The sequence below is a fragment of the Callospermophilus lateralis genome, chromosome 11 (genome assembly GCF_048772815.1).
Source record: "Callospermophilus lateralis isolate mCalLat2 chromosome 11, mCalLat2.hap1, whole genome shotgun sequence".
Taxonomy (NCBI): Eukaryota; Metazoa; Chordata; class Mammalia; order Rodentia; family Sciuridae; genus Callospermophilus; species Callospermophilus lateralis.
The window spans coordinates 50,968,327-50,983,898 of record NC_135315.1 but is presented as its reverse complement, the minus strand read 5'-3'; the positions used below and the strand labels follow the sequence as shown (position 1 = coordinate 50,983,898).

Below are 15,572 nucleotides of genomic sequence, written 5' to 3'. Positions count from 1 at the left end.
GTTGAGTGATCCTTGCATCTGCTTGGTTAATAGACAGGCACCTGAGGTAATCCTGGACTCCTCACCCCCCAACCAAGTTCTAAATTATTGTCTAAATATCTCTAAAGCCAAACTTCACTTTAGAGATATTTAGACAATAATTTAGAACTTGGATTAGACAATTAGAACTTGGATTAGACGTTGGATTAGACAATAATTGCACCATCACTACTACAACCACCCTTTCCATAGACTGCTAACAACCCAGCCTGGGCATCTCATTCGTTCTCTACATTGCAGTTTAACAGATCTTTCTAAAACACAAATTTGACCTTTTCAGGTCTTAAAATCTTTGGGTGGGTTCCTTGCTGCCCTTGGGGCCAAGTCCCAAGCCCATAAAGCCCTCTGTGTATGTCATTGCCTCTCTAAATACACCTCTTTCCTGCAGTCCCCAAAGTGTAAGTAGAACTTCAAATACCTAGCCGGGTGTGGTGGAGCACGCCTGTAATCCCAGCAGCTTGGGAGGCAGAGGCAGGAGGATCGTGAGTTCAAAACCAGCCTCAGCAAAAGCAAGGTGCTAAGCAACTCAGTGAGACCTTGTCTCTGAATAAAATACAAAATAGGGCTGGGGATGTGGCTTAGCGGTTAAGTGCCCCTGAGTTCAATCCCTGGTACAAAAAAAAAAAAAAAAAAAACAACTTCAAATACCTCCCTCAGTTTAGGACCCAGACTAAGAAACTCCTCTTAGGGGAAGCCTTTTCTCGCTAAACTTCCTCCTCCATAACCCTGCGCCTCACCTCACGCACATTCTTTATGGACACTGTTTGGCTGCCTGTTATCCGCGTGGCTGGAGTGCAGGACGTACATGCAAAGTGCCTGTGGGGGTCACCAATGCGTCAGGGAGAAAAGACAGCGAGGTCGCCCTAGAGAGGTAGAAACAGAGCCAGGAACTCGTCCTGGAAGCCAGAGAGTGTATGTGAGGGTGTTCCGCTGCGTCAGCGAGGCCCGAACCGCCCTTGGGAAGAGGAAATCAGGGTCTAGCGCGCCAGCGTCAGCCGCCCTCGCTTCCCACCAAGGGGCATTGAGCTTTCAGAGCTATAGGACCTGGCGGGGGTCTCAGGATTGGGCCTTAACCGGCCGCCCTCACTAGGCGGCCTCTTCTCCAGGCATCTGCAGTCGGAGCGGAAGAGGAGGACACAGCGTTGATGCCAAGGAGTGCCAAGTGCAAGGTCCGCGGCCCGGCAGGAGAGGCGGCCTTCACTCTGCGCAGACTCGCCGCCCGGGGTGTGAGGGGTGGGGTCTGGAGACCGAGGGGCGGGGTCACGCCTTGGGCCCGCCTTCTCTAGCGCCTGTGAGCTGCCGAGTGCGCGGTCCCTGCGTTATTCTGGGGGCTTCAGGTGAGCGGGGACACAGAGGGATCAGGGAGGCCTCCCTCGAGGTCTATTGGTTTGACTGCAGGTCCTTTTGTCCTGCCGTCTGCCTAGAGCAATCTTCTCGGAGAATGGGCGAACAAAGGGAGGGGGCGGTTCTGGGGCCCCTGAGGGAATCCAGGGTCCCAGGTACCTCGCCCCTCCCGCTGACACTTTCGGTTTCTCCCCGAGTCATAGGCGCCGCCCAAGAGACCCTGGGCCGGCGCCGGGCGCAGCTGCCTCTCTGCGTTTGCCTGTCCGTCTTTGTGTCTGTCTCTGTGTCTGTCTGGCTGTCTCCGAGCTTGCCTCCACTTCCAGAACTAAGCCGCCCCGACCCCTCCATCCTGCGAAAACCCGACCCTTTCCCATGTCAGGTAAGTGGGCGCGAGGTGGGGGTCTCCGTTATCCGCCCCCCACAGACTTGGGCACCGGGTGTCGAACACATCCTCTAGGAATGTGCTCAGACTGGCTGTGCGGGCCCTCCCGGGTAGCCACCGCCCTGCTCCCCTACCCCATCTTTCTCCGCCTCTTCCTACCACATTTTCCGCGGAGCCTCGCGGCCCTCGGGCTAAGAAAGGGCAGGGGTGCTCACGGTGCTTTCTAATCTATCCCTGTCTTCCACAGGCTACTTGCCCCCAAAAGGCTATGCCCCTTCACCCCCACCTCCCTATCCTGCGAGCGCTGGGTACCCGGAGCTGGCCCTGCATCCTGGACCCGGGCAGGCGCCAGTGCCTGCCCAGGTGCCAGTGCCTGCCCAGGTGCCAGTGCCTGCACAAGTGCCTGCCCCTGCGCCAGGCTTCGCTCTTTTCCCTTCGTCTGGTCCGGTGGCCCCAGGGTCTCCTGCCCCTTTCTTGCCACTGCCAGGGGTTCCTTCTGGCCTTGAATTCTTGGTGCAGGTAAGTGGAAGGGAGAGTGACGGAAGAAGAACTACTGGGCAATCAGGCCAGCCGTTTGATGTCAACGCTATCCCTACTCTTTCCAGATTGATCAGATTTTGATTCATCAGAAGGCTGCGCGAGTGGAAAGTAAGTAGAAATCCGAGTCAGTTGAGCATGTTACCATGGCAGGGATGGTAGGTTCCTGGACGGGTGATGTGCATAAACCTCAGCTTGTTACCTTTGACAGCTTTCCTAGGCTGGGAGACCTGTAACCGGTATGAACTGCGCTCGGGAGCTGGGCAGCCCCTGGGTCAGGCGGCGGAAGAGAGCAACTGCTGCGCCCGTCTGTGCTGTGGCGCCCGCCGGCCACTGCGTGTCCGCCTGGCAGACCCTGGGGACCGTGAGGTGCTGCGCCTGCTCCGCCCGCTTCACTGTGGCTGCAGCTGCTGCCCCTGCGGCCTCCAGGAGGTGGGCGGTGAGGGATGAGACCTGGGAGAGGCTCTAGTGGGGGGGGGGGTCCTTGATAGCACAGGGTGGTGAATGCTGTGGGTGGGAATTTTAGTGAGGGGACTAAGTAGTAGTCTGAAGGTAGAGCTGAGACCAATGAGGGCTTAAGCCAGGGTCCTGGGCTCTGCAATGATTCTAACTGCCTTCCACTCCAGATGGAAGTACAGGCTCCGCCCGGCACCACTATTGGTCACGTGCTACAGACCTGGCATCCCTTCCTCCCTAAGTTCTCCATCCAGGATGCTGATCGCCAGACAGTCCTGCGAGTGGTGGGGCCTTGCTGGACCTGTGGCTGTGGCACAGACACCAACTTTGAGGTATTAGAAATAAGGGGAGATTCCTGGGAACTTCATAAACCAAGATGGCAGCTTCCATGAGGCAAGATAGCTTGACTAAGACCAAGCCCTTGACTTCATCAGTTCAAATCTATTGTTGCTCCTACTGTACACTTCCAATTTTCCTCCATTCAGAAATGGGATAGCCCTGTGATCTTAATATAAAAGCACAGCAAAAAGGATTTCATCCTCAAGAGCAAATCTGATTGTTAATTACAACCCTGTATTTTGTGTGCATGTGTGGAGGGAGATCCAAGGCCAGCCTGGATTTAGGGTGAAGGATGATTATTAAGTCTGTCACGGACTGGGCCCATGTGGCTGGCATGCATGAGTCTGTGATCCTATTCTCTGGAGCAAGCCTTGATTTAATATCCCAGCTTGCCCTGCTGACCTTGAAGTCCAAATGACCCATCTGACATGAAGTCTAGGTTATGCCTTTTCTCTGTGCCTATCACCAACCTGAAGCCTGGAAAATTCAAGTGGCGAGAATTTCAGGAGGCCTGGGAAAACATCTTGGTTTCTAGAAGACAAGAACATTCCACAGTCCCCTGAGTTCTTTAGGGGATAATTTTCTGTGCAGATAAGAATAAAATAACAGGTATCATCCCATAGACTTTCCAATGCTTCTGATGAGGTGCTTTACCTCCTAAGGTAACTTTTAAAAAGTGAATCACCTTGATAGTCAGAGGGAGGTTCTGTGATGGGAACCAGTTTAGAAGGAGACAATTGTGTGATCTCTGTATGGGAATGTGTAAAGTGTGAGGTTCTTATAGGTCCAGTGTCCCTTTTACGCCATTATAAATGGTCCATACTTGAAGTTGATTGACTTTGAGACTGTTTGACCAGCTGGGACAGACCTTGCCCAGCCTGAGCCTGGGCTGCAGGAAGTGTTCCAGAACTGTAGGATAGAAAGGAAGGGGATGGGCAGGATATAAAAGGAAATCACTCCAGTTCTAGTCACTGGAGACTAAGCATAAAAAGGACCAGGAAGTCACTATGAATTACCACCCATTTGTCAAGATTGTTTCTTCTGGGATCAAAGAAGTCTATGGAAATTATGGACCCAGAGATCCATAGGCTTGGATCTCTGTAGATCAAGCTCAAATTCAATCCTGGACAAGGCACAGCCCTACTTTGCAGATTAAAATCACCTTTGGGCAGACATAGCTTTCTAGGAGCTTGCTTGACTAGTAAAGTACACCAAGATTTTGTCATCCTTCTTTGCCATCTCAGCCAGGCTACTTTGTACAGGGTACAGACTGTACTGTGGATTTTTGGGACAGTGGTAATCAAAGCAAATCTAGCAATTAGTTAAACACTAAGTGGATTTTGTGCTTCTATTTCCTCCTACCACTGATGTCCAGGTGTGGCCTCTAGAGAACAACAGATGTGAGTCTAAATCCTGATTTTCCCTATGTACTTGTAGCGTGACCCAGGGTACCTCAGTTCCCCCAGCTTCTATAGAAACTCAAAGCTCTTAGGAAGATTCACAAAGTGTAGAGCCTGTACAATACATACATGGCAACTGTGGGAGTGAGATTTGAGGCAATTGAGATTGGTTGCATCCTCCCCAGTTGGGTCTTTCTCCCTCCCAACAGGTGAAGACTAGGGATGAATCCCGCAGCGTGGGCCGCATCAGCAAGCAGTGGGGAGGGCTGCTCCGAGAAGCCCTCACAGATGCAGATGACTTTGGCCTACAGTTTCCACTGGATCTGGACGTGAAGGTGAAGGCTGTGCTGCTGGGAGCCACATTCCTCATTGTGAGTTGGCTATCTCTTCCCCTTCTGCCTCTCATTTGCTGTTATGTGAAGCTTTGTGCACTTCCTCGCCTTTCTAGGAGGTTAGAGACAAATGTTATGGGGGGTTGTGGGTCCAGACCTGGGTTGTGATGACTGAGCCAGACTGGCCCAGCCAGATCTCCTGTTGACGGTGGCCTTTCCTCAGGACTACATGTTCTTCGAGAAGCGAGGAGGCGCTGGGCCTTCTGCCATCACCAGTTAGAGGCTGCCTTTGGGTGAGGAGACCATCGCCTCAACAAGAATTCAAGATGGTCCCCTGCCCTGGCCTGGCCCCTCCTCAGAGGCAGCCCCTTTCTTCCATGTACACTGCAGGGAACAGACATGGATGACTGAGTGGCTGGGGGCATGATGCCCTATCCTTACCCTCTCCCCTGGCCTCCTTCACCTGTGGCTCTGCAGAAGGGTGTGTATGAGAGCCCTTCCCTGCTGTCTCCTACCACTGTCTCCCAGCAGTCCCTTTGTATGCAGGCATTATTGGCTTTCAGACTGACCCTACCCACTCCTTCCCAACTCCTTCCAGGGTCTCTGTACCAGAAGTGGCCTTTGGAACCCAGGGCTTGGATTTTACAACAGGGCTGGCAGGGGAAGGGCAAGTAGCACCAAAGATGGCAGATATACCACTCTTCCCCTGTATCAGCTTGGCCAATTCAGCATTAGGCTGAACTGGCACTTTGAGGGGATTCCTAGTTCCCCGCCAACAGCTGTAGAGGCCCGGCTCCAGTGCCAACTTCCTTTCTCCCTCGGGCCCTGCCCATAGCTGGTGCTTGCTGCAGCTTCCTGTGCCTTATTTAACCCCCACCCCCTTCCTTCCCTTGCCTAGGAAGGAGGCTGCACCTTTGTATGTTGTATTCATATAAACTTTGTAACTTTTTGAACATTTGAAGATGTATGTAATGGGGGAGGGTAGAAGAAAGAGTTGATGTGGGAAAAAACAAAGGGAACTATCTCCTATTCTTCAAGGATCAAATATCCTTAAGTCCAGGAGGGCAATTTTCATCACCGATAATGGGGAGGGCTGTTTGAACCATATGCCCACGTCAATATGGCTGCTTCCACTATCTTGGCCCCACAGAGTCCAGTGAGGTAGCTAATAACACTTCAGGATGGCTATTCCCATGGTCCAGTGTGACCCCTTGATCACTTTCTGTAGTGATGAGAGGCATCCTTTGGATAAGACATGTTTCAGCTCTTTTCCTTCTAAGTCCTCCTCTTCTTTGGGAGTGTGGTGGACTTGATCCTTCTTGAACCAGCCAAGGGAGCTTAGGCCCTCAGAGGCCAAGGAGCAGGGTACGGAGGAAACATTTGTCAGTGACCAACTTTGTGCTCCCCTGGGCATTTCCTGTATCCGCCTATAGCAAGTGGGATCTCCCAAGGTGGGAAAGTCTGCTCCTGTCAAGACCTTATTCTGGTTCTGCTTAATCTTACATGGTAGGCCCTGAGGGGCCCAGGCATTCTGTGCTGGTGTCCACGGCTGAGACAGTAGAGCTCAGGACCGGGCCAGGACATAACGACTGGCAGCAGAGAGGTCCCACTGGTAGTGCTCCAGGATGCGCCAACAGTCCGTTCTAGACCGGCTACTCAGGTGGAAGAGCTGGTCTACCTGAGGATCAACAGGGAGGATAGCTGAATGACAGATAGGAGGGCAGGAGAAGAGGGAGCCTGGGAGAAGGGTCTGGCTTTACCTTGAGGTTCCGGATGGCAGAAACAACATCTCCCCCAGTGGCTTTTAGTGCTGCTTGGCACTCCTGGTGAGTGACTCCATGCACGTTCAGCTCCATCTGTGTGGACAAAAGCCTCACTCAAGTTCCTGCCCTATTCTCTAGGCCTTTCTGGACACGAGGCCCATTTCAGTGACACCTCACCTCTGTAATCTTCCTCTGCCACTCAGGGTCAAGCAAGAGGCCTCCAGAGGAGACAGTGGCTTTACTGGCTCCAGGCACTCCAGTGCGGTGATTGTGTGGGGGTTCTCTTTTGGGCCAAGGAGGTCGTTCCCTAGGGGGCTGGCTGGGCTGAGAAGAGTTGGAGGTAAAAGGCAGGCGTGGAGGCAGGCCTGGGGGTCCTTGAGGCACAGCTCTTGCATGTCGAAGTTCAGGGGGGCTTGAACCACCCCCTGTAGGGCGAGGGCCCAAGGACAGAACTGACTCCAAACTCTTGGAAATACCTGCACAGTTGAGAAAGAAACTTGAGAGGAGGCTCAGGTGCTAGGCCCCACCTTCTTCCTGCTTTCTGTCTTTGTTTTGAGCTGGATGGTTTTATAAGAACTTTCAGATGAGCTAGTTGGACTTGACCATGTATATAGGTAAGATGATAAAAGACATATACAAGTGGGCATCAAGTCCTAGGCAGCTGAGGGACCAAAGACCAGAGAACTCAAAAGTCAAAGTGGTAACACACTGTCCAGTGGGGAAGGAAGGAGGACTTCAAATCTCTTAAGATCTTCAATTATCAGAGCTGGGGTTGTGGCTCAGTGGTAGAACACTTGCCTAGCATGTGTGAGGTACTGAGTACGACTCTCAGCACCCCATGTAAATAAATGAACAAAACAAAGGCCCTTCAATGTCTAAAAAAAATATTAAAAAAAAAAAAAGATCTTCAATTGTAGCTGGCCACTATGGCATATGCCTGTAATCTCAGCAACTCTAGAGGCTGAGGCAGGAAGATTGCAAGTTCCAGGCCAGCCTCAGCAACTTAGCAAGGCCCTAAGCAATTGCACAAGACCTTGTCAAAATAAAAAATAAAAAGGGACGGGGATGTAGCTCAGTGGTCAAGTGCCCCTGGGTTTAATATTTAATAGCAAAAAAAAAAAAAAAAAAATCAAGTATAGCTAGGATTACCACCGGCAGAATTTGAAGGAAGAAATCATATATGCAAAGGCATGAATCCTGCAAACCCACCTTTCATCCTCTGCAAGGGTGCATTCCTTCTCTGGCCCCATGCGGGAGGTAGATCCCGAGGCTTTGCCTTCTCTCTGTCCCTGTCAGAGAATAATCCAGTTCATCCTCCATACCTCCTCCACATACATATATCAATGTCACCTCCCAAAGAAACTGGTGCTCCCAGGCATGCTGAGACCTAGGGTGGAAACTCCTCCTAGGAGACAAGTACAGCCTGTCTCCAGCTTTGTCCTAGTCTTATTCCCAAGTTTTCCATTCAGAGAAGTTGTTGTACATAGCCCATTCCCCTAGTCCAGCCTAGCCCAGTTCTGTCCCCAGCCTTTCAGCTCCTTACCCATCTGTGCTTCCCCTGTGTTGCTCTCCTCGGGCTGGAGAGCCTCTGTGGACTGGGCGGGTGGCTGGAGAGCCCCCCAAGTCTGCCAGCGTCACTGCTGAGGCTGGGAAACTGCCAACTTTAAAGGTGCGTCCATTCTGTCCCTTCCAGGTTGTGGAATCTGGGCTGTGGGAAGAGAAGCTGGTGAAGGGGATGTAAGCAAGGGGAAAAGTGGCAGCTAGGCTTGGGCACATTCAGCTCACTATGCCTTGTGGCTTTTTCTGCCTGGAGGAAGGGAAGCCTTTTTCTCACCAACACAAAAGGTTCTCTATGGGTCAGCTGGGGCTCCAGCAGGGAGACTGGGACTGCACTGGAGCTTAAGGCCCAGTAGGGAAGGGAGAAGACACAGAAGACCAGGGTTCAAGGAGTTAGAAAGAAGCAGAGAGGGGACCAAGAGTCAAGAAGGCTGGGCGTGGGTGCCTCCCCTGGGGGTCCCTGGGGAGTGCTAGGCTGTCACCTGCCCTCAATGATGGTAATGGGGTCACCGGGCTCCATCCGCAGGGCTCCTGGCTCTGTGACACTCCTCACGCAGCGTCCTTCAGAAGGCCAGGCCTATGAAGACAGAAGGAAACAGCTGGGCTTTTGGCCTGAGTCAAAAGGGTAATATGGGAGCAGGGCAGAAAATAGACCTCCCTCTGTTTATATAGTTACCAGTCATACCCATACCAGGTGTGTCCTCTGTGCTGGGATCCAGTGGGATTATCCCTGCCTCTCAGGTGTAATCCAGTGGGGGAGGCCAATCTGGATTCCATGCCAAATTGGACAAAGCCCAGGGTTCAGAAAGCAACAAAGGAAAGCCCTGTCTCTGCCTAGGGGGACCAAGGGGATGGCCATCCTGTTCACCACTTTTATCCTACACCCAGGCCCATCAGGTTGGCCTCCTAAGGCACCTTTGCAAAATTTCCAATCCTCTCCAATCCTACTGCTTCGACCCTCACCCTGACCTTTTCATCTCACTTCTGTTTCACATTCGTTGTCAGTGTCATCCCTCTAAATTATTCCTGGACCAGGCTAAAGTGAAATATTGTTGACTTGTGATTCCCCTGTTCAACACCCTTCCACAACTCCCAAATGCCCTCAGAGTGAAGACTAAACCTCTTTAATAGTAGAATGTGGTGATTTAGGGAAAAGCTTAGAAGTCACATTGATTAGAGCTGATCCCAACTCCTCCGCTTCTTGGGTAACTTCAGGCAATTCTAAACTGTCATTGCCTCAACTGCCCCATCTCTTAAATGGATATGAAAATAATTACCTCATGGTATTATTGAGAGAACTAAAATACTGAACAGGCAAAAGGATACCTGTAAAGTATCCTTAAATACAGTATCTCACATAGATCAAGTGCTCTTTGAAGTAGCAGTGGTCCTCAACATGCCCTAGGAAACGCTCCATAATGCTCACCTCTGTGGCCTCATTACTTCCTTTTCCCCTCCCACATGGAACCTCTGTTCCTTTGCTTCTAAAACGCCCATGGAGAGGATGGGGGTGGGGAATGACCTGCCGCTGGCTCTCCTCAGTGCCCCCTTCTCTGGCTCAGACAAGGACTCCAGCCCTTCAGCCTACATCTGAGTAGCCACGCCTCCGCCCGCCCCTCCCCCACCCACCTCTGGGGCTCGGAATCTGTTTTGTTTGCAGCTGGGTCCCACAGCCCTACACAGACCTGCGGATATGTTAGTTTTTTAAAAACCACCTTGCTAGAGATTGACCCCAGGACCTCATGCCTATTAGGCAAATGCTTTACCACCAAGCTATACTCCCAGCCTTTTAAAATTTTTAACTTTGAGACTGGGTCTGGCTAAATTGTCCATATTGTTCTCTTAACTCTTGTGTTCCTCCTGTCTCAACCTCCTGGGTCTCTGGGATTAGAGGTATGCACCACAGCCACCTGGCTAGGTGATATTTGTCTAATGTATGAAATCCTGGGAGAGAAAATGAAGGGAAAAGAGACTGGATCTGGGGAATTGCAGGTCCCCACCTCTTGCAGCAACCCTTCCAGGCAGGAAAAGCTAGGCCGGTCCGCAGGGTGAGGGGCCCAGCAGCGTAAGGCGAGGGAGTAGAGGGCCCTGGAGCACAGGGGAGGCCTTGGAAGCCGAGCTCGGTCCTTCTCCAGCCGCTGCAGGATGAGGTATGGTGGAACCCCAGCCCAAGGTTCCTCACCCCCAGAGAACATCTCCCACAAGGTCACTCCAAACATCCACACATCAGAGGCTGACGAGAAGGCTCCCTGGCGCAGACTCTCTGGGGCACACCTGCGGAAGTGGAAGTTGATGGGGGCTGGACATGTATACCTGGGAGTTTGCCTCTCGCTGGGCACCCACTCCCTTGATGCACCTACCCCCTGGATGCTCCCATCATCATTTCCTTGCCCTCCCAGACCCCACTATCCCTCTGACTGCCCTAGGCCTGCAGTTCTTCAGATCTGCCTCCCAGGCTCCAGTCTGACCACCCACATGTGTTGCCCTCACCAGGCATAGGGGATAGGGCGGGGCCCGCCCATGACGTAGCGGCCCCGGGCCCCGCCCAGCGGCCGCACCAGCCCGAAGTCTGCCACCTTGATAGTGCGTGGCGAGGCCAGCAGCAGGTTGCGCGTAGCAAGGTCCCGGTGTACCAGTCCACGGGCCCCCAAGTACGCCATGGCCCCAGCTAACTGCCGCAGAAAGAGACACAGCAGGGCCACTGGCAGCGGGGGTGTTGGGGCCGGCTCTGTCAGGCGCGCGTGCAGGGAGCCCAGTGGTGCCAGCTCCATCACCTGCCGGAGCACAGCACATGTGAGCCATGGTCTGGCTCCACTGGCCTCTCCTGTCACACATCATTCCCAAGGCTGTTCAGAGAACCAGCGTCTGGATTGGCTCACCATCTGCAGAGGCTGACCCAGTACAAGGCCATGCAAACGCAGCACATGTGGGTGCTCCAATTTCATCATGACAGATACTTCTCGCAGGAAGTCTCCCAGCTCTGTGCCCATGGGACCTTCGGGACCTACCCGGAGGGACTTCACAGCCACTGGGATCTGGAGGTGGGGGGAGGCATCATCTTGTACCAGAGGTAATGACTATGCCAAGGCCAAAGCCAAGAGGGCATAAAGATCAAAGGAGTATGGAGGGGGAGTGGAGGGAGGACCCAAGGCCATGGCACACTTGTAATCCCAGCGACTCGGAAGCTGAGGCAAGAGGATCACAAGTTTGAGGGCAGCCTAGCAACTTACTCTGTCTCAAAATTAAAATAAAAAGGACTGGGAATGTAGCTCAGTGGTAAAGCACCCCTGGGTTCAATTCCCAATAACCTCCCCCCTGCCAAAAAAAAAAAAAAGAAGATACAGATAGGGGACAGCTGGCCCAGTTATTCTGGATGAAGTAAGCTCCCAAACACTCACACTCTGGCCACTGGGCAGTGTCCACAGCCCTCGATGTACCACGCCAAAGCAGCCTGAGCCCAACAGCTCCCTTCTGCACACAGCATCCTCTGGGATCAGACACTTGAGTCTCCCTTCTGGCTCAGAGAGGCATGGAAGGCTTTCTGAGGGTCGGATGGTCTCTTTCTGCTCAGAGGCAAAACTCCCAAGAATCTGAAACAGGAGTGGGAGGTCAGGGTTTTAGAACCCTGCATAAGCCTTCCTGCCACTCAGCCAACCCATTCCCTGGCCTAAGCTGGCTGTTTAAGGCCCTCAAATACCACCATCACTATCACATACCTTGTAAACCCAGTTCTTAGACTTGACTCCCAAACGGTGTCTCTTCAGAGCTTCAGCCAGTCTGCGCTGGGCTGTGGGAAGCCAGAATCAGAAGGCTGGCCCCAGGGTGAAGCAGGGTACATAGAGTATTATAGACAAGAAGAGGCCTAGGGTGTGGGGGAGTGGCAATTGATAGGCCAGGGAAAGAGTAACCAGGACCTCAGAAAAAGGGTTCCTTACCAGGCCGGCCCATGCCAATGCCATCCAGGTCCTCAGGCTTTACAAAGTCAAAATGCTCTGGCCGAGTGACATTAAGCTCCTCAAGGATGGGCCGATAAAATTGGGCCAGCTGGATATCCCGGAGCAGCCGTAGTAGCCACAGGGAACCGGCCTCAGGAAGCATGTCTGCAGAAGGACCCCTATGGATGATGATACTCTTTCAGATAGAGCCTAGGGTAGGAACCTTAGACACTGAGACTAGAGACTAGGTCTCTAGTGCCACCCTTAACACATCAGAAACAGGTACAGAGGAAGAAACACATCAGAGAATTCCAGGAACCCTGCTACTTACACACACAAACTCCAGATAGGATGTTCCCCATCTGAAAAGCTCAGGGTACTTTACATTCTCAACTACTGAGAAAATTGCCCTCTCATGCCTAAGATTTCAAAATACTGCCTACACTACAGCTGAGTCCAGGTATGCCACTGCCCTCACCCCAAAGATATTATGCCATACTGTGCCTGTACCCCTAGGATACTCAAACACACTGCTGCTTTAGAAGTGAGCTACAGGGGCTGGGGATGTGGCTCAAGCGGTAGCGCGCTCGCCTGGCATGCGTGCGGCCCGGGTTCGATCCTCAACACCACATACAAACAAAGATGTATCTGCCAATAACTAAAAAATAAATATTAAAATTCTCTCTCTCTCTCTCCCCTCTCTCACTCTCTCTTTAAAAAAAAAAAAAAGAAGTGAGCTACACTACTCAACAGTCACACATACACCTGAGACTCTCCTCCTCATACATGAGACACTTTTGCCTACTACCCACACTCTAGAGATGCCCAGATATGTGAATCACACCATACCTCAAAGATGTAGCTACATACACATGTGCATGCAGTATACTGCTATGGACACATGTCCTGAGACCGACAGATATGTTGCAAATCATACTTCAGGTGTCTCTCAACTCCGAGATGTTCCAGTATGTTGTGCCCAGACTTAGGGCTACATACCCTCTCACATAAATGAACTTGACACACAGCAGTTCACTGCCCCCACACATGAAAGACACCCAGATACACCCCCCACATGTCTGAAACACCTAGGACTACATAAACACACACAACATCAAGTCACAGTGTCCTCAAATACCTGACTTATGCAGGCATACTGCTTCCTCACCTCTGCAATGCCCAAGATCATGAACTCAGACACCAAGATGGCAACATTTGAAATCAAGTCAGGCCTTTGTGCTGGGCGACTAAGTTCAGGTAGGTGCTAAGCTCCCCTACTGCCCACAGAGCCACCTAGGCTGCCAGGTGCACAGTCCTTGCACACCCACCAAGTACCGAACACTGCCGCACACCTACGTCACCCAGGCTAATGTGACTTAGAGGCAGCTCCACCAGCCTTTGTTAAATAAAGCTCTAGGTGCTCTGGCTGCCTGCACACAAACTCACACCCAGCCGGACCCCTCTACCCCAATTTTAGTTTTAAGCAAGAAATGGGCTAGAAATTGGGCGCGAGCAGGGATGGGGAAGGAGACCGCTCAGGACGAAAGACCCAGCAGTGAACAGAAGGTGAGAAGGTAGAAGCGCAGAACCCGAGACTGGGGAAAACACTAAGCAGGAAGGACCTGGGGATTGGAGGGGAGGCCCAGTACCCCACGGACACACCCCAAGCGCCCCACGCGGAGACTCCCCAGTTTGGTGTGGACCCTCACCTGGCGAAGGCGGAAGCGACTGCAGCGGAGCCGCCCAAGTTGCCAGCACTAAATCCTGAAAAGGGCGGGACCCGAGGCAGCGGAGGGCGGGTCCTGGCAGCAGGCCCGGGATAGATTCCTGCTGGCACAAGGCGAGAGTGGCCAGGGTGACTGGGGGCCCCTCCCTTCTGCAGCCAGGTCAGCCCCCAGACCATGAGAAATCTCCCTTTGCCTGCCTTTCCTCACACTCTCTACCCAGCCTTCTCCAAAGAACTTTCTATCCTTTCTAGAACATTTTCCCCTGGGACCTGTCCCTTATGCCCTCTCCCCCCAAATCCTTGACCTCTCTCAACCAGGACCCACCCCTTAAATGAGTAAGCAACTGCTAGATATACCCTGCCCGGAGCTGGGAATGTAGGCTACACAGCACATTGGCACTGCCCTATAACAGTAGAGATCCCTGAGAAGCTTTAACAGGTCAGGGGAAGCCAGGCCAGTTCAGGGTGCTTTGGAATGGAGCCAGGGCACAGGGATGTTGATGTTGGTCCAAAATCAGCCTCAGTCCTAGACAGTCTAGAATTGAAGCTGTTGTTGAAACTGGGCAGCACTCCAGGCCTCAGGGACTCCTTTCTTATTACTGACTCTTCCTGAATAACATCTACGCACCCCTAACCCCATTGTAGCCTCTGCCCACTCCAGGGCTCTGTACCCTGCCATCAGGCCTGTGGCCATAGCAACACTGTCTGGAACCTTGAAAAAGGCTTTAATGAGGAGCATGCTCACTCTGTTTACCTCAGGGGTCCAAAAGAGGAAGCTGCCAATCTTAGGACATCTGGCTTGCCTCCTATCCCAAGGAAGGATGTATGAACATAGCACTTGCTGTCCCCTGGGTCTCAGAGGGAAAAGCCCTTCTCATATTGGCACACACATGGGATATTACAGCATCAATGGGAAAATCTTTGTAATGCCGTTTTGTGTATATTGTTTTCTTGCCAATTCTTTTGCCCTCCAACCAGACCAGCTCAGCACACTGTAATTGTTCTTTCTACTTTTGCCAACATTAATGTATTGTGAGTTATGGTAGGGGCTGGTCTGGTCTTATTCATCCTTGTTGATTTTTTTTTTTTTTTTTTTTTTTTTTTTTGAGACAAGTTCTAAGTTACCAAGAGTCTCACTAAATTGCTAAGGCTGGTTTTGAATTTGTGAATCTCCTGTCTCAGCCTCCCGAGTTTCTAGGATTACAGGTAAACGCCACCTCACCTGGCAATCTTTGTGTTTTAAGTGCCTGTGAGTGTAGACATATTCTACACACAAAGCATATTGGTTATAAAAAAGTCTGCTGAGTCTAATCAGGTCTGATGATCTTTGTAGATGATCTGTCATTATTTCCTGCTTTTCAAGATATCATTGGTGGGGGCTGGGGTTGTAGTTTAGTGGTAGCTCTTTCCTAGCATGGGTGAGGCACTGGGTTCCATCTTCAGCACAATATAAAAATAAATAAATTAAATAAAGGTATTGTGTCCATGTACAATTATTATTATTATTATTATTATTATTATTGGTACAAGGGATTGGACTCAGGGTACTTAACCTCTGAGACACATCCCCAGCCTTTTTTTTTTAATATTACATCTTTATTTGTGTGTGGTGCTGAGAATCGAACCCGGGCGGCACACACGCCAGGCGAACACGCTACCGCTTGAGCCACATCCCCAGCCCCCTAGCCCTTTTTGAAATAGTTACTAGAGGGGCTGGGGATGTGGCTCAAGCGGTAGAGTGTTCGCCTGGCATGCGTGCGGC

General features: G+C 51.7%; 2 protein-coding genes across 7 annotated transcripts; one reads left to right on the top strand and one right to left on the bottom strand.

Annotated features, from left to right (window-relative positions):
* The first annotated feature begins 902 nt into the window (after positions 1-902).
* On the top strand, positions 903-5,782 carry Plscr3 (phospholipid scramblase 3). Of its 6 annotated transcripts, none has more exons than XM_076869323.1 (8): positions 903-951; positions 1,146-1,762; positions 2,013-2,284; positions 2,371-2,413; positions 2,514-2,734; positions 2,929-3,090; positions 4,707-4,868; positions 5,053-5,782. In XM_076869323.1, exons 2-8 carry the CDS (start codon positions 1,756-1,758, stop codon positions 5,107-5,109), a joined length of 924 nt encoding a protein of 307 aa, XP_076725438.1. In that variant the 5' UTR covers positions 903-951; positions 1,146-1,755; the 3' UTR covers positions 5,110-5,782. The 6 variants fall into 6 exon arrangements, 5 of the variants coding, with proteins under 5 accessions (XP_076725438.1, XP_076725441.1, XP_076725443.1 ...); XM_076869326.1 differs by lacking the exon at positions 903-951 and having other exon boundaries at positions 967-1,762; positions 5,053-5,122; positions 5,220-5,782; XR_013092644.1 differs by lacking the exon at positions 903-951 and having other exon boundaries at positions 968-1,762; positions 5,053-5,310; positions 5,428-5,782.
* A 611-nt stretch (positions 5,783-6,393) lies between these two features.
* Tnk1 (tyrosine kinase non receptor 1) lies at positions 6,394-12,247 on the bottom strand. Its single transcript, XM_076870795.1, has 12 exons — positions 12,085-12,247; positions 11,866-11,936; positions 11,548-11,739; positions 11,029-11,184; positions 10,640-10,923; positions 10,150-10,423; positions 8,632-8,726; positions 8,136-8,300; positions 7,802-7,881; positions 6,770-7,068; positions 6,590-6,685; positions 6,394-6,507 (listed from the first exon to the last, which is right to left on the bottom strand). The coding sequence occupies exons 1-12, from the start codon at positions 12,245-12,247 to the stop codon at positions 6,394-6,396; spliced, it is 1,989 nt and encodes a 662-aa protein (XP_076726910.1).
* Between the last annotated feature and the right edge of the window lie 3,325 nt (positions 12,248-15,572).

Bases quoted from the DNA above. Each gene is read 5' to 3' on its own strand.
- Plscr3 (XM_076869323.1), top strand. The intron at 2,735-2,928 runs GTGGGCGGTGAG...CTTCCACTCCAG, and splicing joins GCCCCTGCGGCCTCCAGGAG to ATGGAAGTACAGGCTCCGCC. The intron at 4,869-5,052 runs GTGAGTTGGCTA...GCCTTTCCTCAG, and splicing joins TGGGAGCCACATTCCTCATT to GACTACATGTTCTTCGAGAA.
- Tnk1 (XM_076870795.1), bottom strand. From the start codon at position 12,247: ATGCTTCCTGAGGCCGGTTCCCTGTGGCTACTACGGCTGCTCCGGGAT. The intron at 10,424-10,639 runs GTGAGGGCAACA...CCACTTCCGCAG, and splicing joins CGCCCTATCCCCTATGCCTG to GTGTGCCCCAGAGAGTCTGC. The intron at 6,686-6,769 runs GTGAGGTGTCAC...TTGTCCACACAG, and splicing joins GGCAGAGGAAGATTACAGAG to ATGGAGCTGAACGTGCATGG.